Consider the following 25,774-nt stretch of genomic DNA (forward strand, 5'->3'; position numbering starts at 1 on the left):
CCTCGCCTTACTCTTACTACGCGTACGCCCAGTGTACGAATTTCATCTGTGTCACCTCAATTTCGCTCGGCGCAGCCGCTCAAGTGTATTTTCCCTATCGGCTCATACAAAAAAAAACACCTTTATAAAGACACAGTGGTGGTCTCGTTCTCATCTCGCATAGCTGCTGGCATTTATATCATAGCTGCTGAGATACCGGAGCCCTCAATTGCTTCCCATGTGAACGAACCTGGAACGAACCAAAGAGTGTGCCCAGTATTGAAGGTACCACGCCCCCTTGTAAACAATGCAACTCGGAGATGTAAACTATACCAGGTAAGATCGACGAGAACATACTCACCTTGTTGAGTGTACTCTGAATTTGCTGTTTGCGCGGGACTAGCGTCACTCGACGTGTTTGAGCATCCTTCGATCTCATAGAAGAGCGAAGCGAGTGAGAAAGAGTCATCTAGTTCTTCGGGTGGGAGAAACGACGTGCAGGTAAGTAAGCATCAAACGAAGGAAGAATCATTCATTCACCTTCTACGGGATCAGCATGAACGTTCGAGCCGAGCAACACTGTGTTGGTGACAATAAATATCAGTTATTTGGACTACGAGAGTTGGAAGGGAGTATAGCTGACGTTCCGAATCACCTTTGACCATCGGCAAAGACGGTACATCGTCCAAATCAGCGGGAATTTCGTGCTGTTCTGTCCATATCATGATAATCCATCAATAGAGAGCGGACTCCAGAGCTAGTCAACTTACCTTCAACTATCTCCTGAAAGCGAACCTCGGCAGGAACGACATCATATACGGGGTAACTAAAAGATTGTGCGAAATCCGTGCTTGCAGGGTCAAATCCCCTCACGATTTGGTAGTCACGAACGGCTTTATAGATCTTGGTTGACCAGGATATTTGGAGGGGAATCACTTCGAGGGAGAGCTTGAAGGGAAGGCCGAGGTACTTGCACATGTCTGGCGTGAGCGGAGTTTGGCCGGTTGGGTCGAACGACCAATGATAGACAGCATTTGAGGAAGGACGGAGAATGAAATAAATCGGTGTGTCGAGTGATTGGCGTCGTTGACGTTTGCGTTTGGATTGCTGAAGTGTGCCTCTGAGCTTGAAGTAAGAGAAGACGAGCTCTGACGACGTTAATGCAGAACTCCCAGTGTCCAATAAATACTCACTATAGCTGGAAAGGTCCTCGTCTATCGAGATGTTGTGGGCGTGAAAAACACTCGACGCTTGTGTGAGCCAAGGGACCGATTCGTTAACAGAATCTACTTGTATCTTGCGTCGATTGCCTCTGAGACGGAACCTAAAAATAGATCAGTCAATTAAGGTCAATTCGACAGAGGTTTGCCTTACCTTGTTGCTCTATCTGGCATCCGTTGCCTTTTGCCAAGACAATCTGTCCAACTCCGCCACCGTACATTCTCGAGGAAAGCAATCGTCGAATTTATCAAAGTTGAAATGACTTGAGTGCGACGACCGAGTGCGATATCATCAAGTGTTTCAACATGACCGGCATAACTAACTGTGAAAAGAAGCGCCCGATCGTTCTTCTTGCTAGCGAAATATCGAATGACGACGTCTTCTTGCAGGAATTCCACGTCGGAAGGAACTATGACATTGGACTTTTCATCCCTCCAATCCCGACATTTTGGCCCAATTGGTCCACGACAGAATCTTCCCTGCGTAGGATCCATCCACAGCTCGTTCCTTGAACATCCCAAGCTAGTCTACTTCATTTATTGGTTAACATTGATTATTAAAGCTACATTGGCTACTCACTTTCAATAAATGGATACAGAATAACCCCACCCAACCTAGTCCAATTTCAATATGTGCAACAGGTACGAGCTCTGAAAGTGCATTATCATCGAGAGTTCATAATTCAGCGAATGGATATATACCTCCACAGAATATCAATGAAGGAACCGACGACCTGTCGTAACCAAAAAGTGGAACATCCCTACCAAAATGGTTCATGGGGCGCAACCGAAAGATTCATAGCATACCTGAGCCAGTCCTTTGAACATCGCGAAAAATCCCGCCTCCATTCCTGTCGAATCCAATCATCATGAAATTATGGCAGACAAACCAGCCCTCCATGCCTACCTTCATCGCACTTCGCCCGCGATACGTCTTCACAGTGAATTTCTTCTGTCCAAAGGGCCCAGTGATGTTGAGCTCTGCAGTATAGACCGCCATTTCCGTGTCGTCCTTCCCATTTGAACACAGCCGCCATGAATAACAGACTCCGTCCTTGCTCTTGTATATATCGCCCCGCTTGATTTCGGTGTACTGAGAGCATGACATGAACAACCAGCTTTCATACAGAATTGCACTGATGCATACCTCGGAAAGTTCTGGTAGATCTCTGCTAACCTTCTTGTTCTTGCCTCGCGTCTGAACGATGTTGTTATGGGTCGTGTAGTAGTTGTTCTGATCCCTTCCGACATTCGAGAAGTTGCCCTTGCCGATCTTGACTTTAGATGCACCGGTAAAGACCTCCATGGGGTAAAAACGTGCTGGAGTGGTGTCAGACGGAGAAAGAATGGGAAGGTGGTAGTACTAGTCGTAGAGGATGAAGGGCAGAAGGCACATGTTTGAATGCTGTATATATATCACGACAGACAGAATAGATCATCGCCATCATCGTCGCCTTGACACTGCTTGAGGGAGATATCGCGGCCTAAAGTTAACGGGAGAAGAACGTCAATCTCTGACTGCCAATGGCTTGATGTCGTTGTAAAGTACCGGCACAAGCGTGAAAGGCATTGCTCCACATATGGAAGGAAAAGCCCTTGCTTTGTATCCTATCTACATACTCACACAGTCGATGCAGATAATCAGGTACTAGCTAGGGTTCCGGGCTTACACACATCAGCATTTGGGCACTTTGATGGCGCGGCTGCCCCGGGTTTCGGCGGGTTTTGGCGAATTTTTGGATGATCACACAACCGCACCACCCGACAATTCCACACAACCTCACAATCCACATATATAAATTGTACATTAATGAATAATTTTATTTATACATGAGTTTAAAATCTGCCAAAATGATGAATGAAAAGAATTACTATAATTTAGAATGGTCTTATGGTGAGTGGTAAAGTTTAATGGTAGAGATTTGGGTGGTCAGACAGGTCCATCAATCGATTGCGAATAAACGGACTGGGGTTGCTGATGGCGTGGTTGTCGGTTGTTCCGGGTTTTCTTGGGTTGCACAACCCAAGAAAACCCGCGGCAATCAAAGTGCCAAAATGCTGATGCACGAATGCTCGCTGCGCTCGGATGTGTTCCTGCCCTTCACCCAGCTAGGCGGGGCTTTGCCCCTGCACCCCATCGCCTTTTTTTTCTTGAGAAATATGCACCGCATGCGGCCCGGTAGCTCGCTTCGAATCTCAGTAGCAATAGAAAGTAAAATTTCATTGTCGCCATGTATTCTAAATCTTTTTCATTCAAATACCACTGTGTTGACTGGGACGATTACAACTCCACGTTGTCATACAGTTTCTTGAAGGTGAGCAGGAATGAAACGTCGAATCTTATGGTAGCGTGTACATTTTTGCTTTTGCCGACATTTCTTACAGCGATCGGAAAAGGTGTGTTGAGTGCGTCGGGGTATGAGCGCTCTAATTTCAGCTCCTTACAGAGCAAGCTCCTCCAATTTGTCTTAGCACGATGACAAGTCTTGCATTGGTCGTGACTGTGTGTATTGCTGAATGCGTGAAGCAGTTGAACTACGTTGCAGGACAGGCATCTTTTCCGGGCTGGTGGGTGAACTGTGAGGGATTCTTCAGTATTGCTATCTCAAGGAACACTGGGGAAAACGGGCATGATGGTTTATGAGATTGTAAGACAATACAGAAGATTGAAGATACCTGGCGCGCGGCTATATCCTCTACGACTGAACACCCTGTATGTACTATTCTGTTTGGGGATATGCAACATTTTCGAGTACCACTTCCACACACCACTTACCGTATCAAAAATTTGACTAGAGTATTTTAATAGTGCTCAAAATGTTAACCTGAATTTATGAGGATTTTAGGATAGCTGTAAGAAGCCTCGGAGAGTGTCCGAGGGTGATTCGAGAAGTGCAAAGTGTTTTGTCACGTATCGTCACGTCTGGCAAGACTTCGGCAAGTAGCAAAGCTCGCGCCAAGCCAGCTTCGCTTACAGGTCGATTTGGGACCTCTGCTGTATCGTTTGGCTTATTCCACACTACCGTTCACTCCCCTGCCTCTGAAACCTTGTATCTAATGCTAGTGTTTTCGTTTACACTTAACTACGTATCTAAAATTTTGAGATATATTCCGGAATGTACCGTTCCTGGGCTGTCACGCTGTAATCACAACCAGATCTGAGCTATATTTTGAATTTCATTTCATATCCTTTGTCTTTCAGTGGCTACAACTGTACATACAAGCTCATGTGTAGTCTACGGATCCTACAAAAAATTGCCAAGCCCACAAATAAACGGGAAGACCAAGTTTTATCCAATTTTGCATATCCTTGTCATTTGCACATCGGAAACCAGAATAGTATTACCTTCCCTATCCGACATATCTTACTGGCGGTGAAAAAAAAACATGTCGTAAAAGTGGTAAAAAAGTATCGATTTCTGTCATTAAACTTCATAAATGGGTGATAATAGGTCTTCTCTTTTGATTTTCGAGGTTTTGGAACAGGTAGAATGGAAGATGAAAGGGCTGCTCGTCGCCTTTGGCAACGACCACACAGGTCGCGTAACGTTGAAACGGAAACGACAAACAATTACAATCAAAAGTGGACCGGCCCCCCACCCGACGATAATAATTGCGAGCGAAGCGAGCAATTATTACAGAAAACACATCCATAGACCGTCCGCCCGACAGACCAGGCACAACTATTCGGATCGCTACAACTGAGATACTTCATTCCTCGAATGAACGGGGTCATTAAAGCGCCCAGTATTGAGCACTTCATGCCCACTCGAAGAGGAGAAAGACGATAAGTAAATGGAGGAAACCACAAGGATGACTAGTCAATGTACATCTAGAAGCAATGCGAATTGGAGGTTATTGGCGGTTGTCCAGACGTCCAACCATTCCCTTCGCGACTGACTCAAACTGGCTCAGTTACTCCATCCATCCATCCAAAACATACTCAGGCCTTTTTCTAGTTCCCGCCCTCTACTACATTCGCCTGACCGTTTCAGTTCACGTGGATCTTTTAGTGACTTCCTCAGCTTCTCTCTTCCAGTTCCTCCGTGATGCGAAGTCTTTCATTGACAAGTACTGTTTATTCAACAGGCGGTGCGTCTGGAGAATCAGGCACCGGATGAGCTCTGAGGAGATGAAACTGGCATACTCCATCCCTGAAGTGGATGGAGAGTTGTCGAGGATTCTGGCGTTGCGAGTGGATGACAGTTGGTGGCCATTGAGGGCTAGCTTGGGCAGTGGCTCCGTGGTGACAGGGCGATATGTTCCATTTGATTTTCCACCGGCAGCTGTAGTAGAGGGTTGGTCAAGAATGAAAACCAATTGACTGGAAGGGAACCTCAGCGCTTGGTATACCAGTGGTAGCGAATCAAAGTTCACCACTAACAACAGGAGTTTTCGCAAATGCGATTAACGGAGAAGTGAGACTGAGGTACCTGTGGTGGCAAATCATTGAGGTCCGTATCGTCTTCATTGTTTATGAGGTCTGGCGGAGGGGAAGATCCGATGCATAGGCGAGGTGGTGTAGTTTGAAATGGCATACCGTTCATCTCGACAGCTTCAGCATCCAGACCGAAACTAGAATCACGACGTTCAGCCAAGATCGTCTCCTACTCATCCAACGCCACTTCGTTCGTCTCCTCGACTCCTCGTTGCTCCTTCGGGTTCCATCGTTGAAACAGGCCGCGGCGTAACGCGTTATTTATCCTCCGTGCAAGTTCGACGCTGAGTTTGTCGAAGGTCCAGCGGGAATGGGTGGGTTACTTTTGAGACGTAGGTGTAGTCTCGGACCATCCTGCCACGTGCCTTAACCTCCCATATTGGATAATGTCTATGGATCTGTTTTTTTAATTTCGTTGATTATGTTCATCCGGTCGTGAGGTATGGGATTGAATCGAGTACAGATAAGATGTTGATGATTCAATTTAAAACGACAACGACTCGGACTCGAGCAGCAGGAGGGGAAGGTGTTCTTGAACCATTTCTAGGTCGTACAGGCGGCGTGAGAGTCCGATTAGGGGTGAAAATTTCCAAGATTGAATACGGTCGCGGTGAGAAAAACGGAGTGGGAAGACCACGTGGTCGCGTCCACTGATCAAAGTCAAGAGAGGAGGGGGGTCAATACCCTGGACAGTCCGATCCGGGATGTACCAAAAAAGGGTCTCATTTTGGCCGACACTCCGATCCTAGTGTACCGAAAACCGGCCAAATTGAGCACCATGTACGATCCCTAATGTGCTGAAATGGCCTAGTCGGTAACCAAGTCCGATCCGTATGTACCAAATATTGGCTCGCCAGGGTTGTCCTGGCTGAGGGTAGGTACTTGACCGTTTTGATCTTTTCGACATGTCGTATACCCTAAAAATTAGTAAAATAATCAGGTGAGGTTGTATCGGTTATGTACCAAAAATGGACCAAATTTTCCCCACCCGATCCATATGTACCGAAAACCCGCCCAAATTAGCCGAAAAGTATGTACCAAAAACAGCCCAAATTGGGGTCAAACGGATCGGACATGATAGCCAATAGACCCCCCTCCTGTCAAGAGCCTCTTCAAGAGCACCTCTCTCCTTCCTATTATCTTCGTGGGAAGGCATCTCCAACGTCCATGCATTCAAGAAGCACTCAATCTTCTGTTTCTCTCCCACTCAACGCTCCATCTCAATGCCACCATTCACACCTCTCTTCATCAATGGACAAGAGGTCTCCTCGAGTACTGGTCGCCAGTTTGAGGTCCGCAATCCCCTTTCTGGCGAGGTAGTAGGTACTGCTGCTTCAGCAACCAGCGAAGACTGTAAAGCTGCAATTGTCTCGGCATCCAACGCATTCAAAGTATGGTCACAAACTAGCCTTGGGACTCGCCGAGATCTTCTTCTACAAGCGGCCGATCTTGTAACTACTGACAAATACAAAAACAAGATCCTACAGTGCGTTAGAGAAGAAACAGGTACATCTAATATGATGGGAACTTTCAGTTGGATGATTGCAGCGGCATATTTGAGGGCTTCTGCGACGCTTGTGGGGGATCTGCGGGGGGAGAGGTTTAATTCTGATCGGAGCCCGGGAACGGTGGTGTGGACGGAGAAGAGGCCATTGGGCGTGATGTGCGTTCAAGCTGCAATTCCTCCCGTTGATTTTTCTAATTTTCCTTTATTCACAGTTTCTCTCAATCCCCTTGGAACGCACCAATCACTCTCACCCTCCGCGGCGTCATCGTTCCCATTCTATGCGGCAACGCTGTCGTATTCAAGGCAGCTGAACTCAGTCCTCGAAGTGGCTCGATCGTTTATGAGCTGTTTAAAGAGGCCGGTTTTCCCGATGGTGTTTTCAATTTTGTATCCATCTCTCGGCAAGATACTGTACGCCACGATTGACTGCAGAAATTATCGCCCATCCTTCAGTGAGGAAGATTACGGTGAACTGTAGCTTTTTCATACATATTGACTCAAGCGTTTGAGCATTAAGTTCACGGGAAGCGACCGGGTGGGAAGGATTATCGCCATGGAAGCACCATGCGTTTTGGCATTAGGTGGAAAAGCTCCTGCGGTGGTAAAACATGATTTTCTACATGTCGTGTTCCATTCATCACCTCATATCCCTCTCCATGTCCTCAACGACGCCAACATTAAAGAAGCAGCAAAATCCATCGTCACCGGCGCCATGCTCCATTCTGGTCAGATGTGCATGTCTACCAGACGTGTTATCGTACAAAGCAGAGTTGGGAAAGCTCTCACGGAAGAAATTATCAACCTTGTTGGGCAACTGAAAATCGGAGATCCTAATGAGGAAAAACTGGGATCACTTTTCTCTGAAGATCACGCCGAGGGCGTGTTGAACTTATTGCGAGAATCGCAAACGGCAGGGGCCCAAATTTTGTTTGAGAGTGTGTCCAGGCAGGGGGGTGTTGTGGAACCACATGTGGTGATGGAGGTGAAGCCTGGGATGAAATTGTGGGATCGAGAGTCGTTTGGACCTGGTAAGCATTTATATTCTAGCCCGTTCGTTTGTCTTACCCTTGTAAATTAGTGCTTGTCATTTCGGTCGTCGAAACTGTTGATGAGGCTGTGGAACTCGCGAATGCTTCGAACTATTCGCTGACCTCTTCACTGTGGACGTCCGATCTCTACAAGGCTCAGGAAGTCGCGTCGAGGATTAATGCGGGTAAATCTTGAGCTTCCTTTCCTATGCGTATTAGTTCTCACTTTTTGGGCGAATGCAGGGTACACGAACGTCAATGGAAGCACGATCCACACTGAACCGACACTCGCAATAAGTGGCTTAGGGTTCGTCGAATCCACCACTCTCATCCAGTTCCGTTGCTGATGGTCTATATATCAAGCGGCTCTTCGGGTTACGGTCTTTTCGGAGTAGATGACTTCACGTATGAAAAGTCGGTGGTGGTTCATCCGGCGGGACAGCCGTCATTATTATTCGATTGAAGTTTGAATTCTGGCAAAGATGTATGACTAGGACAAGAATACTATGATGATACGTGCAGCAAGTATCTCTTTTCAAAAGGAAAGTTACAATAGTAGGTCCTTATGTGTTGTCGGTTCAACAGGAGGTGTGCATGGGATAACCTATTCGGAATATAATTGACATCCTCCCCAACTTCAAGTTTCATCGATCATCCCCCGATTCCCACCCTTCATTCGGAATCTGTTTTCGATGCTTCATCCTTCTAGGGCCTAGACACCCGATGCAGAGTCGTATTTACATGGTATGCGAGCGCCTTTAATTGAGTATCTGATCATCTCTCGCTGCCGCTGAGTACCTTGGACTCTCAAGTCCACACTGGAAGCATGCGGGGCCGGACACCGACATTGTACATTCACAAACCGTAAATTCCGAACCATATTCATTTTCGGCCTCTGTTGCGTCTTCACAAACGCCTCAGCCCCCTTGAACTTTCGGGTCGTCTTGGTGGATCAGTACTAGTCTGTTTGATTTATCGCAGGTCTTTGTCTTAGGAGTTTAGTATTTATCGCCCCCCCCCCCCCAAGCCTCATTTCACCAGCTACACGGTGTCGGAAAATGTTATATTCCTATCGAGTATCCCTAAAAAAATGAACATGTCCATAAATACTTGAATTTTGAACTTTCATTGCTCCACAAGACTAGGTAGGATTGCTACAGCCGAGATATCTGAGCCCCCGAATAAGCGAGGCAAATAACGCGCTTATTCGTATGCGCTTCATGCCTACTCGCAAAAAACAAATCAGACAGGAGTTTTAACGTGGAAGGAAGTGGGAGCATAGCTCACCTTTCTGAGTTTTTACTCTGTTTGCCTTGTTCACGGATCCTGGAGAGAATCGGAGAGGTACTTGTGAATGGGAAGTGAAGTATGTGGTCACATATTGAGGATTACCTTCGGCCTTGATCTCATGGAACAGCAGATCGAGCAAGAAAGAGTCGTCCAGTTCTTCGGGAATTGGGTCTAATAAAGATGCAGACAAGTAGGAGCGGGACAAAAGCAAGAAATAATATTTCACCTTCCCCCTGATCATTGTCAGAGAGGTTTGAGTCGAGAACTGCCGTGTTGGTGGCAATGGATATGAGTGGTTTGCATTTCAAGTTAGATCCGAGTAGAGCTCACATTCCGAGTCGCCTTTGATCGTTGGCAAAGATACATCTTCCGATTCGGAGGGAATTTCTTGTTGTTCTTTTCATAAACCATGCGTCAATGGAGAACATCAGATTCGCTAATCAACTTACCTTCAACTATCTCCTGGAAGCAGTTCTCGGCAGGAACGACATCATATACAGAGTAACCCAAAGATTGTGCGAAATCCGTGCTTGCAGGGTCAAATCCCCTCACGATTTGGTAGTCACGAACCGCTTTGTAGATCTTGGTTGGCCAGGATTCTTGGCATGGAGCCACTTCGAGGAAGAGCTTGAAGGGAAGGCCGAGGTACTTGCACATGTCTGGCGAGAGCGGAGTTTGGCCGGTTGGGTCCAACGACCAATGATAGACAGCATTTGAGGAAGGACGGAGAATGAGATAAATCGGTGTGTCGAGTGATTGGCGTCGTTGACGTTTGCGTTTGGATCTCTGAATTGAGCCTGTGAGCCTGACAAAAGGGTAGGCGAGCTCTGATCGAGTTAGAGTGGAACCGGGAGTGTTCAAGGAATACTCACTATAGCTGGAAAGGTTTTCATCCATCGAGACGTTGTGGACGTGAAAAACGCTTGACGCTTGTGTGAGCCAAGGGACCGATTCGTCGACAGAGACTACTTCCATCGTGCGCCGATCATCTCTGAGTCGGAACCTAAAATGGATCAGTCAATGAAGGCCAATTCGACAGAGGTTTGCCTTACCTTGTTGCTCCATCTGGCATCATTTGCCTTTTTCCGAAACAATCTGTCCAACTCCACCACCGTACATTCTCGGAGGAGGCAATCGCCGAGTTCGTCAAACCGGAAATGACGCGGGTGCGGCAGATTGGGATATCGTGAAGTATTTCAGAATGACCACTGTAAGCAAGCATGAAAAGAAGCACCAGATCCTCTTCCTTGCTAGCGAGATATCGAAAGACGACATCTTCTCTCAGGAAATCCACGTCGGAAGGAATTGTGACATCAATGTCTTCTTCCCTCCAAATACGACACTTTGGTCCAATTGGTCCACGATAAAATCTTCCCTGCGTAGGATCCATCCACAGCTCATTCCTTGAACATCCCAAGCTAGTCTACATCATTTCTTGGTCAACAGTAACTATCAAGGCTACATTGTCCACTCACTTTCAGTAATTGAATGTAGAATAACCCCACCGCTCCCAGTCCGCCTTCGATATGTGCAACAGGTACGAGCTCTGAAAGTGCATTATCATCGAGAGTTCATAATTCAGCGAATGGATATATACCTCCACAGAATATCAATGAAGGAACCGACGACCTGTCGTAACCAAAAAGTGGAACATCCCTACCAAAATGGTTCATGGGGCGCAACCGAAGGATTCATAGCATACCTGAGCCAGTCCTTTGAACATCGCGAAAAATCCCGCCTCCATTCCTGTCGAATCCAATCATCATGAAATTATTGCGGACAGACCAGCCCTTCCACACCTACCTTCATCGCATTTCGCCCCCGATACGTCTTCACAGTGAATTTCTTCTGTCCAAAGGGCCCAGTGATGTTGAGCTCTGCAGTATAGACCGCCATTTCCGTGTCGTCCTTCTCATTTGAACACAGATTCCACGAATAACAGACACCGTCCTTGCTCTTGTATACATCACCCCGCTTGATTTCGGTGAACTGGGGACATGCCATGAGTAACCAATTATCCGTACAAAATTACACGTACCTCGGAAAGTTCTGGAAAACCCCTGCCAATTTTTCTCTTCTTGTCCCGGGTCTGAACGATGTTATTATGGGTTGTGTAGTTATACTGATCTCTTCCAACGCTCGAGAAGTTGCCGTTGCCGATTTTGACTTTAGATGCACTGGTAAAAACCTCCATTTTAGGACGATTTGGGTCTGTCATTGACAATGGAATCGGAAAAACGAGGCGTGGTGTGGCAGACAGAGGAAGAATGGGAAGGTGGTAGTAGATGATGAAGGACGGGAAAGCACAGGTTTGGATGCTGTATATCTTCTATTGGGTCACGACAGACAGAATAGATGATCCTTCATCGACATCGCCTCGACACTGCTTGAGGAGATATCGCGGCCCAAGATTAACGGAGGAACGTCAATCCAATCTCCGGCCGCCAATGGTTTGCAGTGCCGGCACAAGAAAAGGCATGAAAATGCACCACGGAAGGAATACAGAAAACTGCCCCCGATTTACACTTCGACGCGTAAGAATAACGTACACATCATGCTAAGATTCTCCTCAAGCCAGCAGTTCGTCAACAACTGTAGAAAAATCGGTGATAACTCTGTTGGCGCCGTATAAGGTACAAAGAGGTAGTATATGCTTGCTATCTTTCATCCGCTTCTCTGTTCCATCTACTGCCTTGCCCCGAGCCTTCATCCATCATCTCTCCCAATTCGCGCCCATGGAAATGGTTCATATAGCAGATCCTTCGTTATGTTAAGGGAATGATGGCCCTAGTGCGTGATTGAAGGTGAGCTTGGTGGAGGGCAGGTAGGCATTCCAATCTGAATCTATTAGAGCTAGCACTGGGCCGTCTGAATCGCATAGTCGAGCTGGTAACAGCTCCCGTCAAAGCCTATCGTACGCTCGAAACATTTGTTGGCCGTTTATTGTAGCCTGAAAAAGGGGAGTTTGGAGCGAAAGATTGAGAGGGCTCATTTTTCGCTTCTTTGCGTTCTTTGCGTTCAGTGCCGGTGAGGTTCAGGCCCACAAATGGGGCCGTGAGCAAAGAGCTGGGGTTACTGCACAAGCCCATTCGTGGCGCGTTTAGGTTTGACAAGATACGACTTGGCTTGAGTGCGGGAGTACGTGGAGGCTAGTTGGAGAACGAAGGTGTTGAATTTTTGGATCGATGTGTAAACACCGGGCTCGTAGTACTTGTAAGTATCCAATAGTTTAGGACACTTTACCGTGGTTGGAACCTCGTAGTGCGTGATCTGTGTTCAATGTGAGATAGACGAAGCTTGGCATCGGTAACGGATAGGAGACGAGGGCGCTCGCGAGAGGCAGATGATGGCAGAGAGATAGAGGATCTAAAGAAACCCTCGATGTGTTGGAAGCAACAGAGACTAGAAATGGGAAATGGATAGTGACGCTTCTAGTTCATGCAACGGCGGTGTGTGACCGACGGATGCAACTTGAGAATCCCGACGAACGTGCCTGCCAGGTCCCTTCAGCGAGTCACTCCATTATCTGCAAGTCAAAACTTCAGCCCACCGTCCAGCCAAGTCATCCCGAGTTTATTCCTCATATATTTCCTTCCGTTGGAGACGAAGACGATACGATGTGCGGTCCAACAACAGCTTCCCCCGCTTCTCTTCATCTTTAAGTGGATCGTGACTCCTGGCCTGCGTACTCGGATGTCCAACTATCATTTTACCACCACCACCATCAAACCACAAGCCTCTAGGATTCCAGATAACCAGCACTAAGTAACAGGATTTTCCCTCCCTCCGCGAGCGCGAAGTATGCTCCCAATAAGAGGACCTCCATCCAACGCGATATATAGTTTCGTGGTTCCAGGGAGTGGATATAGTCCGCGAAAGTGGCTGGAGTGAGAGTTTGCCGTCCTCGGGACGTGTTTTGAATGATTACGGAAAGTTGACATGGGGTGCAAAGAAAAGGATACATCGAGGACAAACTTCAACTCGAATTGGCGTCGATAGAACCGGCGAGTAGCGACACACCGTTCGCGTTCATGGCTGGTAGCCGAATAAGCTCTGGTTAGTGTGCATCGACGATGAGTTCCGCTTCCGGCTCTGGATACGATGGAACTGTAAGTAAAAGTAAATATTGAAGGTGTTGATATATAGAAGTACATCCGTACCAGGTGTGTCGTAGTTTTATACAAAAAATCACCTCGTTGCGACATAGGTCTTCATCTGTAACGACAGTATTTGCTCCTAAAAAGATTTTGCAAGTTTCAAACGGGGTGTTCCAGCGTGAAGGGAGTCAACAGCAACGTACATAATGAATCCTCGACATTCTTCCGTTATATCGTGTAAGACAGCACCAATGCTGCCATGTCCAAGGGGCGTCGAATTCGACCTCCATTGAGCCACCTTCTTTCTCAACACGAGCCTAGAAACGACCAAGAAACGACTCGGATGGTTTCTCGTATTAATGGTCGAGAGCTCGAGACCTAGACTCAAGATGAGAACGAGAATTCCGAAAAGAATATAAGTGCTGTACCTGCGTATCGAGATTGGATATTAAGCTTTGTTGAAATTTACGGCAATGGCTCGTCGTCGTCGTGAACGTTGATGTGCAGCTCGAGGACGACATTGGTGCCTGGTGCCTAATCATGAGGCCGTGATGAGTGGCTGTGTGATACCGTGAACTCACGAGTGCCCACATTTATACCACGACGCCTCCATCCTCATTCCCGCAAATCGCCCAGTACCACCTCCCGTCGACCGTTCAAACTTTCGCATCATCAAATTTCCGACATTCGGCGAAGGAAGAAATATATTGCGATGAATCGTTACTGCGTGGACGGCAGATGTGTAAAACACGGAGGGATGTCGTTGGCGGTTCCGTACTATAAGGTATGAGAAGGATTTGACACACCAGTGAACCACGACAAAGACGACGAATGCGTGAGATCGTATCGAGAATGAGCTGCTATCTATTCGTCTCGCTCTCGGTATGTTGTCGAATTTTCTCCCGAATCTCTACTCATCCGAATTCTAGTTCATAATCTCGAGCCTCGAGCATGAATTTTAGCCATGCATACTTCGACTGCTCCCTCGAGGATGGGCTGATCTCGTTGTCAAGAAGAGATGATTGAGACCCGGGGCCTAACCAGTTAACTGCTGGCTGGCCATATAATGGAAAATTAGTGAAGGACAGAGTATCCCTCAGGTTCGCTACAAATTCGGCAAGAGCTGAGCGGTCCGCATTCAACAGATCGCTGAGGGAATCGAAATCTGGAACTTGAACAGACGTTCCTGAAGTTTCAAGGTACCAAATAGACTTTTCGCGACATATTTCCCTGGATCGCATTCCAGGAGTTACGAGTTGCAACAAAACTAACTTATATTGTGTTTGTTTCGCAGATACACTCCAGACCTTGTAGTAGTACGAGAACCTGTCAAACCAGTCCAAGAAATCCGACTCCTCCTCTTCCCTCATATCCCATCCTACGTGTCAAGTGGTCGATTAAACCTTGAGGTGTCCTGTACGAGCCGTCCGATACCGTATAGAATCCTGTAAACCCGAAGGCGAGCCCTGAACCGACGATTTAATTTTTGCCCTGAGCATCACCATTCGTGATTGCAAGCCGACCTCCGCTCTGGGAGGGAGGTTCAAGTTGCAAAAGCTTGGTCAACTGAACCAGCTCCTCGGCAGTCGGCAGAATAGCCGGGGTCAAAGAAAATGTATTCGTCTCTGGGTGGTACGTCTGTCCAAGCACCACGAGAGGTCCATATGACCAGACTCCTTTAGCAGGTGCATCTTTTGGTGCCGTGTAGTTGATTGTAATGTCACTGGTGGTCGTAAAGTCGAGCTGAAGGTAAAGCGGAGAGGCATTCTCAGTCAAACGGTTGAAATCCCACAACAGTGAAAGGTAGCTGCTTACCCTAATGGAATTGGTGATGGCGCGCGAGATCATCATGTCCGTCTCGAGGTTCTGCTCGAACCAGACCAAGAGTTTCTTCTTGGGTGTCAAGAAGACGTCTCCAGACAGAACTGGTTTCTCAGCAACGTAGATGGAGCTGTACTCGCTGCCGATAAGCGCGTCAACACCGAAGTGGATGGGGTCCGTGTACTGGTTGTGAACAGTGAATCCTGCTGCAGGATTCACTGGCCCAGATGCAGGGCCGAACACGCCAGCGGAGCTCAATGTGATCTCTTGACCTGCATTATTGATTCAGGGAACTGCGAGAATTGCACAAAGCGTGCAGTGCTCACCTCCCAAGATTGGGTTCTTCTTCGTGGATGCCTCTACCAACGCGCCGTCTGAGAACGAGTTCGTGCCAAAGACGCGGTAACGGTCTTCGAATCGGAACGTGTTCTGGAACAGGAGTTTGCTGAACGAAAGGGAGTCAGCTACAATCCAAGGTGAGTGAACGTGTTCTTACTTTACACCTTGGAACACGACGTTGTATTTGCCGTTTACTTCCTTTGCGATGCAAAGTCTGTATCCGTATTCCTTGAGTGCAGTCAAGGATTCGTCGGAGATGTAGACTTTGAGGCTGTACTGGTTGTCAGACATGATTGGAAATGTTGTGAGAAGAGTTAATGCTGCTGAGTGCTGCTGCTGAGGATGTTCTGGTCTGGAGCTTTATAGGGCTTATATACCTCTCAGTGAGTTGTGTATCCTCTCACATAATACGAGCTCGTAAGTTGTAACTTGTCAAACTTCATGGTGCCAACGACTGGAGAACCGGCGTTATATCAACGCCGAGTCCAACGTAGTAGAGTTCACTGAGCCGAAATTTAGTACTTTCCGTTGACTTTTACTTTCCGGTTGAAAGACATCTCGAATGCACGTCCTTGGCCCAGGAACAATGACCATATTTTGACTTCTGAACCGCATAGGATATATCGCCGATATACCTTTGAATCGCATTTATGCTAACAATGGATTTGATAATTTTAATCCGGGAATTGCCGGCAGTTGAATCCAAGTACAGTACCACCCGCCGTTTTGATCCGGTCCGCAGAGGTTCAACGACTCTACCACTGGCGGCCGTAAGGTCATTTTCCCTACAGTTTCAGGTCCCTGTACGGTTGCCGAGCTGGGCCAGGTTTATAGCTTCCTCATTCTACAGTTCTCCTCCTTCCGCCGGTCCTCCAAATCTCGATTGTTATTCGTTCTGTCGGCTACTGACCACTTCAATTTGCTATCAATCGACTCACTACAAGAGGCATGGGCGACTAATATCCTCGGAATTCTCCGAGTCATGGAGTCCGAAAGAGGTCGCAAGTTGCTAGAAGTGCCAGTAGAAGACACAGCCTCCCATATATTTAGCGAACGTCTATAATTAATTAAACAATAGAGTAGAATTAATTAATATCAGGGTTACTCGAGAGCTCGTGCGCACGTTCGAGAAAAATCCTGCCAGTGACTGTCAGGAGAGTTGGTCTGGAGAAGCCACCCAAAATCTTTGATTCTTCGTACTTTCCATTGTGGCAAAATAGAACTCTGATGACTAGCTCTATTCTCGCCGCTGTATATTCAAATACGGCATCTTCGGAGGCCTGCAGTGGCGACAAAGACGACATATCTACTATCTCACTTAAGCTTTCGAGACTCGACAGTTTGGAACGTCTCCGAACTGTCAAATCATGAGTCACCATGCAAGCTAACAATATTTGGTTGGACCTTGGTCTAGAGAGGGCACAAAGGGGTACGGTTGCAAGTTGAAAATACAAGTGTCACGGCATATGCAGGTCCGTCAGAATCGCTTTACAAGTGCGTATCCGGTAATCTCAATAGTGGTAAGTTACCTGCATTGGTTTACAGGTGGCGCATATGTCTGATGTGGGAGCGGCGAACAATTCACATCACTAACGGCGTGCATTCAAGATGTCTTTCCGGCAAGTAAAAGTCAACAGAAAGTACTGAATTCGGCTCAGTGAACTCTACCAAGTTGGACTCGGCGTTGATTCAACGCCGGTTCTTGGCACATGAAGTTTGACAAGTTACAACTTACGAACTCGTATTATGTGAGAGGATACACAACCCACTGAGAGGTATATAAGCCCTATAAAGCTCCAGACCAGAACATCCTCAGCAGCAGCACTCAGCAGCATTAACTCTTCTCACAACATTTCCAATCATGTCTGACAACCAGTACAGCCTCAAAGTCTACATCTCCGACGAATCCTTGACTGCACTCAAGGAATACGGATACAGACTTTGCATCGCAAAGGAAGTAAACGGCAAATACAACGTCGTGTTCCAAGGTGTAAAGTAAGAACACGTTCACTCACCTTGGATTGTAGCTGACTCCCTCTCGTTCAGCAAACTATTGTTCCAGAACACGTTCCGATTCGAAGACCGTTACCGCGTCTTTGGCACGAACTCGTTCTCAGACGGCGCGTTGGTAGAGGCATCCACGAAGAAGAACCCAATCTTGGGAGGTGAGCACTGCACGCTTTGTGCAATTCTCGCAGTTCCCTGAATCAATAATGCAGGTCAAGAGATCACATTGAGCTCCGCTGGCGTGTTCGGCCCTGCATCTGGGCCAGTGAATCCTGCAGCAGGATTCACTGTTCACAACCAGTACACGGACCCCATCCACTTCGGTGTTGACGCGCTTATCGGCAGCGAGTACAGTTCCATCTACGTTGCTGAGAAACCAGTTCTGTCTGGAGACGTCTTCTTGACGCCCAAGAAGAAACTCTTGGTCTGGTTCGAGCAGAACCTCGAGACGGACATGATGATCTCGCGCGCCATCACCAACTCCATACGGGTAAGCAGCACCTTCCACTGTTGTGGGATTTCAGCCGTTTGACTGAGAAATGCCTCTCCGCGTTACTTCAGCTCGACTTTACGAGCACCAGCGACATTATAATCAACTACACGGCACCAAAAGATGCACCTGCTAAAGGAGTCTGGTCATATGGACCTCTCGTGGTGCTTGGACAGACGTACCACCCAGAGACGAACACATTTTCTTTGACCCCGGCTATTCTGCCGACTGCCGAGGAGCTGGTTCAGTTGACCAAGCTGTTGCAACTTGAACCTCCCTCCCAGAGCGGTGGCCATCTTGCCATTACGAATGGTGATGCTCAGGGCAAAAATTAAATCGTCGGTTCAGGGTTCGCCTTCTAACGGTTTATTCGACTTGACTTGATTGATTTCCCCTCGACAAGTAGGATATAGCGTGAGGGAACAGGAGGAGTGGGTTTTCGTTAATTGATTTGATATGTTCTCATAGTATAAAGTCTGGATTGTATCTGCGAAACAAGCACAATATAGTTTGGTTTGGAACACTCTATTCGAGCGGAGAAGAGTCGTAGGTTCGGCGGATCGGTATCGAGTTCGGCAGCGCAGGAATGTGGCGATCGCAAAAGCGTCATGTAAATGTTTGGTAAACTGTGGAAGGTTTGATATGTAGTGAAGGAACCTTCGCAACCCGTGGATGACATGACGTCGAAAAGATTCATAAATGACGACCGGATAGGGAGGGGCATACAAAAGTCCCCCGAAAAGCAAAGAACGGAATTTTTCCCTCATCCTGACGAAGACTGTATCATCAATTAGGAACCTTCCGTTAAGGTTCCCAGATCCCTTTTTCACCATCCTCCGGCGTTGTGTTCTCGAGCTGTTTATGTTGATGCTACGATGACCGGTTTAGATATCGTCAAAGATGTATGTCACCACGTACCAGGCTCTTCACAACAAACGAGACTCCTCTGAGCTCCGATCTATCCTAAAGCTCTGTGATTTCCGGACATTGAGACACTGTGGGTAGAACCTGTGGTGCAGTAAGCTCTCAACGACTCGGTCCTCATAATTGGGTAAGGCAGCTTACATTAACCCTCTTGTGTGGTATCCCCTGCCCCAGTCAACCGCTCACAAGCTCTAACTGATCCACTATTCGAAAGGGTCGAGCCGCTTTCAGAAAGTGGACTAGCCTCTGGGTTCTCGGCTTGGAACGTTGCGCCAAATTGGAATGGATCAACCTTTCTGTCCTTGATATAACCGATTCCAAGGTAAGCTGGCAAATAAAATGTGAGAGGAATGATGGCTCCCTTGGTGCGAAGATTTCCGTTCGAATGCGGGGAAATCGCGTTCAGTAAATATTCTTGTCGCAAGGAACAAGTCATGGATGGACTAGGATGCCGTGCAGGGTGAATGGTAATGGGATCCCGATGGACAGGGAAGGAGGCCCATCACCCTGTAGTAATAAAGTTGCGGTTCCGTCGTCGACAATTCCCCGATGGACGGTAAATTGTTCGTACACGAAAAATCCTGGACTGAGCCGAGCAAAGACAAGGGCCTATGGATCCGACCCGAGATTACAAGGACGACGGTGTGTTGAGGTGACGATGTGGCGAAAAGGTAAGAAAGGGTTGGGTGGGAAGCGAGTAAAATAGGAATCGATGATAGACATCGAGATATCTGCACTGGGCACAAATGAAGATCCATAACCACAGTTTGATTGTGGGGCTTCGATGAGAATTCTTCCGCTAGCAGTAAAATGAGAATGGCTCGTTTGTCAATTCATGGGTTAAAATGCACCTGAAGGCTTCTCCATGGTTGTTTATTTCACGAATCCTCCAACTCGAATAGAAAGACGCACAGCGGATAACTGCAACCGCCCTCACAAATTCGTGCGTTGGCGGGGAACGTTCAATGTTCAAGCTTCAAGGACAACACGCGCAGCGGTCTGGGGTAGTGAGGATAAGTCAAGGAAATTGGTAGAAAGAATGGCTCGCCATACCGCTGGGGGTTTCAAGTTTGTCGTATCCCAAAGAATCCGTCCAAACGTAAAAACAACCATGCCGTGCACACCTTGCTCGAATGTTGTCGGTATTGTTTGCCAAATTTGTGAGTGACGGTTGCCGCTCTTTGAAGCTTGAACGGATGAAGGATTCCAAGACGAAATTCACACGCTAACATCCTCACTCGGACACTATGAATTCGTTTGACATTCCCGGATTGTACAGTACATTGATTGACTACAGCGAATTACAGCGGATTTCCGACGTCATTTGGTTGCTTAGCGTTCCTACCGATTTCTCTTCAACCTGGTCCTACTGTCCTCCCTTGCCTTTTCCTCGGTTCCGAGTGGTCTTCCCCATTGCTGTTGCCGATGTAGCCTTCTGGAAGACTGTTAGCCAGAAGAACGACGTTTTAATGGACTTCCTTACCTCCGAGTTCTTTGCCCTCGACAGCTGTTGATACCGCTATAATAAAAATGAGTAAACGCAGTATAAATAAACTGAAGCTTACCTCCAGGCCATCCTTATTCTTCTGTTCAAAATCGTCCCAATGAGCTTCGAATTCATCTGCCGACTTGCCCTTATTTTCAGATAAGCTCTGCCAATCCGCCGCATACAGCCTTCTGAGGTTCTTTTCTTGTATGCCGTCAACACTAGATTCGACAAAAAAGTTGGCCGGTGCTACATCTGGTCGAGCTGGAGCGGCTTTGCTGTAGTCGTTCTCGATGCTGTCCGGGTCATCGTCAAGGTCATCGTTACTTCTGTCGTCGTAGTCGCTTGAATTCCTAGTATCGTTGTCGAGGCCAACGCCGCTTATTCCAACATCCACTCCCTCTCCGAAAATTTCGTTACTGGGGGTCGCCTCGGCGGAGTGTTGGCTTGTGTCTGCTCCTTCTATCTCTCCTAGAGTGGATTGAAGATGAGTATGCTAAGAAAACCTTGTATTAGAGGTATAATCCACAAGAGATGACAAGCTTATGCACATACCGAAGTTCTCTGCCTTTTCCTTCTAGTTCTACCCCCGACATTCTGCAATTCTTCCACGGTGAGTCCTTTTTCCAATTCTCTCTGCTTTGCGTGTGAGTAGTATGTGCTCTTTGAAACTGTTTTGCCTTCGGGCAGTCGAGCGCGGCAGAACCTCTGACAGGTACAGATGTATTTGCGCGGTTCCTTGCGTTGGGTGGACATGCTGGTGAGAGGGAAAGTTGCACAAAAGGACGCTAAGAAAAAAGAATTTCATTTGAATGGACTACGCGTGACGATACAGGGAGTAAAAGTCTTGGAGCTGTTGACAACGGAGGAAAGAAGTACTTCGTCAGCGTTTGTCGGACCGCGTCAGAATTATCAGAATTCCCACAAATTTGTCTGCCCGCGTCTGATACTGTCTGATAACGTCCACCGACATCTCATTGGGCTTCAAGCTTCAAGCCTTCAGTATTTCAATTCCAAAGCTTCATGGCATGCCTCAAGATATATACCGATCTTGTACCAGTACACGACGAAACCCTCGATTTTCTGTCTTCAAACAACGCATAGCGGCACTTACGAGTCCCTAGTATCCTTTGATCCTTCGAATATTTAATCCATACCTCAGGGCGGCAATCCATTATTATTTCAAACTCTCCCGCTGAATGCAACGACTTAGCTTCCGTTTTCCCTCTCGAGTCTTTCAAACTAGGCTATTCTTTGATCACTCGGAAGTCTTGGGTTCTCGACGGAATGATATGCCTCGATATTCAAGTTTGGGCTGGTGATGCTAGTTGCGATATGTTGAAATTCGTATCATATGTGGTCGTGCGTTGAAAGGAATACGCAAACAACGTTTATGGTGAACCAAGGACGAATTTTTGGGCTGGAGGGAAGACGTTCGGAGGTTGCGGCTGGTCACTCCTGGGTCGTTATATTCGACTGTTATCAGGTTTTTACATCGATGTCCTTTTGGTTATTCTTTCCAAATTACTCGACGCTGGTCAACGCTTGTTCCTATAGGATTCTGATTAGGGCTTGTCGGAAGGCCCTACAAGTACGATGTTTGATGCTTGTTGGGATCGGCATCGGCGAAGGAGTACTGTGGGATTGTGCATGAACTTACATTCTCTCCGAATTCTGCCGGCCTGGTTATCTTTATCCCCCGACTGTCGTGGTTTCCCTTGGACTATGTTTGTCTTTACCTCGCTCTCCACTGCAACCCGCCTTCGCATCACATGTACCCAATAACGGTAAACTAGCGCCGAGTCCAGCCTATTCCTGATTATGACAGAACAAGGCAGTGTTTTCATCACCATGACGAAGTACACGGCCTCGTGTCTTCTCTTCATCTCTTAGTCCTTGAAGGACTACGACCTCGGCTCAAGTTCCTGGACAATTGAGATTCAACTAACGCCTTGCAAGCTTGGCAAATCACGATCTGTTAGCTTCCAGCTCCATGGCGTAGCCTTTTCTCTCAAAGGACATCGTGAAACTTTGGTGCGGCCTTTTACGTATGATAATCTTCGCAAGGACAGTTGCCAATGTTTTATGTGCAGAGACTGGAATCTAGCATTTATTTTACTCTTGACCGCCTCTTCGGCCATCGACTGATAGCATTTTAGCGTTGTTATGCAAATAATCAACCAAAATTCTGTTGTACTTCGTGATCGGCTTGGATTGAAGTTACCGACCCATATACGTGTAATTTTCATTTACGCTTTCGCGCGGCGCCGTTCAAAAATCGTATTATTATTATTCCTCTCAGCTAATACAACGAAAAGACGTTTATTAAATTACAATGGTCGTTACTCCCATTCTCTAGAATGGTCGGCATCAGATCGCTGCTGCTGAAATCCCCGAGCCTTCGACAGCTTCCCATGTGAACTGGCAAAAGATTGTGCCGAGTATTGAACGCAGCGTGCCTGCTCGAAAAAGCAACACTCAGGAAACCAAACCATGGAAGGCGATCGACGAAGAGGAGATGCTCACCTTGTTGAGTGTACTCCAAATTCGAAGTTTGCACGGGATCGGCATCATTCGACGTTTTTGAGGATGCTGGACACAAGGAAACAACAGAATGAATGGACATTTACAAGTATTTAGATTGGAAGTTTACCTTCCGTCTCATTGAATAGTAAATGGAGCGTGAAAGAATCATCTGATTCTTCGGGACTTTGGACTGAGCGAAAATACGTACATGTAAGTGCGAGCGTGAAAGGAAGGAAGGAAGGAAGGAATTATTCATTCACCTTCTATGTGGCCATTGTAAGCGTTTGAGTCGAGAACTGCTGTATTAGCACAGTAAGTGGCAGCGATCAGAAGCCGAAGTGAGTGACTCACATTCTGAGTCTTCTGGAAAAGCATGGACCTTTGGCGACGGTAAAGCTTCCGATTCAATGACAATTTCGTCCTGTTCTGTTTAAGAAAAGAGCGCATGAGTGGAGATGGTCAGGTTTGAAGATACTGAATTGATTTACCTTCAAGAATATCTTGGAAGCGGTTTTCGGCAGGAACGACATCAAAGATAGGGTATCGAAGAGATTGTGCAAAATCCGTGCTTTTAGGATCAAACCTTCTCGCGATTTGGTATGCATAAAAAGCTTTGTAGATCTTGGTAGGCCAGGATATTTGGAAGGGAATCACTTCGAGGGAGAGCTTGAGGGGAAGGCCGAGATACTTGCACATTTCTGGCGAGAGCAGTGTCTGGCCGGCTGGGTCAAACGTCCAACGACAGACAGGAGTAGGGGAAGGAAGGAGAATCAAATAAATGGGTACACGTAGTAGTTGGCGTCGTTGTCGTTTCCGTTTGCATTCCTGGATTGTACCTCTGAGCTTGAAATAAGGGACAACGAACTCTGCCGGAGTTAGTAGCCTGCAATCAATACTATTTAACAACACTCACTGTACGTGGAAAGGTCCTCATCCAATGAAATGTTGTGAACGTGAAAAACGCTCAACGCTTGTGAAAGCCATGCGCCCTGTTCACCGATGGATTCTACTCGTATCTTGCGCCGATTGTCTCTGAGACAGAACCTAAAAGTAAATCAGCCGATGAAGGTCAATCGTTCTTCGGAAGATTACCTTGTCGCTCCATCTGGTATCACTCGCTCATCGTGAAGACAATCTTTCCAACGCCGCCACCGTACATTTTCAAGGAAAGCAATTGTTGAGTTTGTCAAACCTGAAATGACCTGGGTGTGACTGGTTACCGGGACGTCAACTTGAAGTATTTCAAGATGACTGTAACTAAGCGTATAGAGAAGCCCTCGATCGTCTTGCTTGCTAGCGAAGTATCGGATGACCACCTCTTCTTTAAGGAATTCCACGTCGGAAGGAACTAAGTCATTGATGAATTCATCCTGCCAATCGCGACATTCTGGCCCAATTGGCCCGAGACAAAATTTTCCCTGCGTGGGATCCATCCACAGTTGGTTTCTTGAACAGCCCAAGCTGCGCTATACGATTAATCGATTAACAGTGACCAAGAAGGGCTACAAGTTCCACTCACCCTCAGCAACGAAATGTAATATAACCCCACCGAACCTAGTCCACCTTCAATGTGTGCGAGAGGTACGAGCTCTGAAAGTACAGTGCGAATGAGCCTCAGTGAGCATCCTGATAGTTTCCGGCACAGACCTCCACAGAATATCAGCGAAGGAACCGACGACTTGTTGTAACCGAAAAGTGGAACGTCCCTACCAAACATTTTAGGTCCTCGTGTGGTATAATCGAAATGATCCATAGCATACCTAAGCCAATCCTTTGAACATCGCGTAAAATCGCGCCTCCATTCCTGTCGAATCCAATCATAAAAATTGACCAGGGCAGGTAAACTCTCCACCCCTACCTTCATCGCATTTCGACCGCGATACGTCTTCACAGTGAACTTTTTCTGTCCAAACTCGGATCCAGTTATGTTGACCTCTGCATGATAAACAGCTGCCTCCGTGTTGTCTTTCCCATTCGAGCACAACCGCCAAGAATAACACATGTCCTTGTTCTTGTAAATATCACCCCGCTTGATCTCGGTGAACTAGGAAAATGCCATCAGAGTCGCGATGGATATTTTAGAAGTTACGCAGTACGCACTTCGGAAAGTTCTGGTAGGTCCCTGTCAAACTTCTTTCTTCTGCATCGGGTCTGAACGATGGTCTGATGGACCGTGCAATCGTTGTACTGATCCTTTCCCACATTTGAAAAGTGACTTCTGTTCATCGTGATCCCAGTAGCGCCTGTAAGGACCTCCATCGTTGGATGATTCGAGCCTAACATTTGGTGAAATCGGAAACGAATGTGGGGTGGGGTGGCGGACGGAGAAAGAATAAGGGAGGGGGGAGCGGTAGAAGGTGAGGGGGTTTGAATAGTTGAATCTCATGATCAGCTCATGACAGGCAGAAATAGACGCCTCGACCGTGACATTGTTTGAGGAGATATCCAAAGCAAATCTTTTCAGAGGATGAAGATGAAGGATGAGAACGTCAATCCAATCTCCAAAAACGACGAATACTGATGCAGATGGTTGAAAGTTGGTGTGGAATGTGCCGAAGCGAAGTTGGAGGCATATCATTACGTTCGTCGTTGGTGAATCCGATGGAATAATACATACATACC

General features: G+C 47.1%; 9 protein-coding genes across 14 annotated transcripts; 3 read left to right on the forward strand and 6 right to left on the reverse strand.

The window, feature by feature from the left end:
- Positions 1-2,845, reverse strand: E1B28_011711 (uncharacterized protein). Of its 4 annotated transcripts, XM_043160798.1 has the most exons (12): positions 2,749-2,845; positions 2,347-2,683; positions 2,107-2,292; positions 2,007-2,050; positions 1,902-1,960; positions 1,780-1,850; positions 1,354-1,727; positions 1,173-1,303; positions 750-1,127; positions 635-691; positions 341-454; positions 1-276 (listed from the first exon to the last, which is right to left on the reverse strand). In XM_043160798.1, exons 2-12 carry the CDS (start codon positions 2,503-2,505, stop codon positions 179-181), a joined length of 1,671 nt encoding a protein of 556 aa, XP_043006565.1. In that variant the 5' UTR covers positions 2,506-2,683; positions 2,749-2,845; the 3' UTR covers positions 1-178. The 4 variants fall into 4 exon arrangements, with proteins under 4 accessions (XP_043006565.1, XP_043006564.1, XP_043006566.1 ...); XM_043160797.1 differs by adding an exon at positions 520-558 and having other exon boundaries at positions 1-454; positions 2,347-2,845; XM_043160799.1 differs by adding an exon at positions 520-558 and having other exon boundaries at positions 623-691; positions 1,902-2,050; positions 2,347-2,845.
- A 4,015-nt stretch (positions 2,846-6,860) lies between these two features.
- E1B28_011712 (uncharacterized protein) lies at positions 6,861-7,570 on the forward strand (the record flags this gene model as incomplete). Its single annotated transcript, XM_043156769.1, has 2 exons — positions 6,861-7,300; positions 7,357-7,570. 2 exons carry the CDS (start codon positions 6,861-6,863, stop codon positions 7,568-7,570), a joined length of 654 nt encoding a protein of 217 aa, XP_043006568.1.
- A 127-nt stretch (positions 7,571-7,697) lies between these two features.
- On the forward strand, positions 7,698-8,635 carry E1B28_011713 (uncharacterized protein; the record flags this gene model as incomplete). The annotated part of the gene is made up of 4 exons (XM_043156770.1): positions 7,698-8,172; positions 8,223-8,357; positions 8,416-8,479; positions 8,536-8,635. 4 exons carry the CDS (start codon positions 7,698-7,700, stop codon positions 8,633-8,635), a joined length of 774 nt encoding a protein of 257 aa, XP_043006569.1.
- A 583-nt stretch (positions 8,636-9,218) lies between these two features.
- On the reverse strand, positions 9,219-11,960 carry E1B28_011714 (uncharacterized protein). Of its 3 annotated transcripts, XM_043160803.1 has the most exons (13): positions 11,501-11,960; positions 11,266-11,451; positions 11,165-11,208; positions 11,060-11,091; positions 10,938-11,008; positions 10,515-10,885; positions 10,335-10,465; positions 9,912-10,289; positions 9,793-9,858; positions 9,689-9,727; positions 9,565-9,633; positions 9,460-9,498; positions 9,219-9,396 (listed from the first exon to the last, which is right to left on the reverse strand). In XM_043160803.1, exons 1-13 carry the CDS (start codon positions 11,678-11,680, stop codon positions 9,314-9,316), a joined length of 1,689 nt encoding a protein of 562 aa, XP_043006572.1. In that variant the 5' UTR covers positions 11,681-11,960; the 3' UTR covers positions 9,219-9,313. The 3 variants fall into 3 exon arrangements, with proteins under 3 accessions (XP_043006572.1, XP_043006570.1, XP_043006571.1); XM_043160801.1 differs by having other exon boundaries at positions 9,565-9,727; positions 11,060-11,118; XM_043160802.1 differs by having other exon boundaries at positions 11,060-11,208.
- Positions 11,961-14,473: 2,513 nt separating this feature from the next.
- On the reverse strand, positions 14,474-14,929 carry E1B28_011715 (uncharacterized protein; the record flags this gene model as incomplete). The annotated part of the gene is made up of 1 exon (XM_043156771.1): positions 14,474-14,929. One exon carries the CDS (start codon positions 14,927-14,929, stop codon positions 14,474-14,476), a length of 456 nt encoding a protein of 151 aa, XP_043006573.1.
- A 109-nt stretch (positions 14,930-15,038) lies between these two features.
- Positions 15,039-16,010, reverse strand: E1B28_011716 (uncharacterized protein; the record flags this gene model as incomplete). The annotated part of the gene is made up of 3 exons (XM_043156772.1): positions 15,039-15,652; positions 15,707-15,825; positions 15,877-16,010. The coding sequence occupies 3 exons, from the start codon at positions 16,008-16,010 to the stop codon at positions 15,039-15,041; spliced, it is 867 nt and encodes a 288-aa protein (XP_043006574.1).
- A 1,461-nt stretch (positions 16,011-17,471) lies between these two features.
- On the forward strand, positions 17,472-18,603 carry E1B28_011717 (uncharacterized protein). The gene is made up of 4 exons (XM_043156773.1): positions 17,472-17,714; positions 17,766-17,884; positions 17,939-18,216; positions 18,288-18,603. Exons 1-4 carry the CDS (start codon positions 17,581-17,583, stop codon positions 18,549-18,551), a joined length of 795 nt encoding a protein of 264 aa, XP_043006575.1. The 5' UTR covers positions 17,472-17,580; the 3' UTR covers positions 18,552-18,603.
- Positions 18,604-20,394: 1,791 nt separating this feature from the next.
- E1B28_011718 (uncharacterized protein) lies at positions 20,395-21,405 on the reverse strand. The gene is made up of 3 exons (XM_043156774.1): positions 21,182-21,405; positions 20,624-21,122; positions 20,395-20,575 (listed from the first exon to the last, which is right to left on the reverse strand). Exons 1-3 carry the CDS (start codon positions 21,380-21,382, stop codon positions 20,496-20,498), a joined length of 780 nt encoding a protein of 259 aa, XP_043006576.1. The 5' UTR covers positions 21,383-21,405; the 3' UTR covers positions 20,395-20,495.
- A 1,487-nt stretch (positions 21,406-22,892) lies between these two features.
- Positions 22,893-25,584, reverse strand: E1B28_011719 (uncharacterized protein). Its single transcript, XM_043160804.1, has 13 exons — positions 25,253-25,584; positions 25,011-25,196; positions 24,913-24,956; positions 24,800-24,858; positions 24,672-24,742; positions 24,245-24,618; positions 24,066-24,196; positions 23,641-24,018; positions 23,504-23,578; positions 23,413-23,451; positions 23,280-23,342; positions 23,153-23,218; positions 22,893-23,085 (listed from the first exon to the last, which is right to left on the reverse strand). Exons 1-13 carry the CDS (start codon positions 25,433-25,435, stop codon positions 22,997-22,999), a joined length of 1,758 nt encoding a protein of 585 aa, XP_043006577.1. The 5' UTR covers positions 25,436-25,584; the 3' UTR covers positions 22,893-22,996.
- Positions 25,585-25,774: the final 190 nt, after the last annotated feature.

The sequence above is a fragment of the Marasmius oreades genome, chromosome 7, assembly GCF_018924745.1.
Source record: "Marasmius oreades isolate 03SP1 chromosome 7, whole genome shotgun sequence".
In the NCBI taxonomy this organism is placed as follows: domain Eukaryota; kingdom Fungi; phylum Basidiomycota; class Agaricomycetes; order Agaricales; family Marasmiaceae; genus Marasmius; species Marasmius oreades.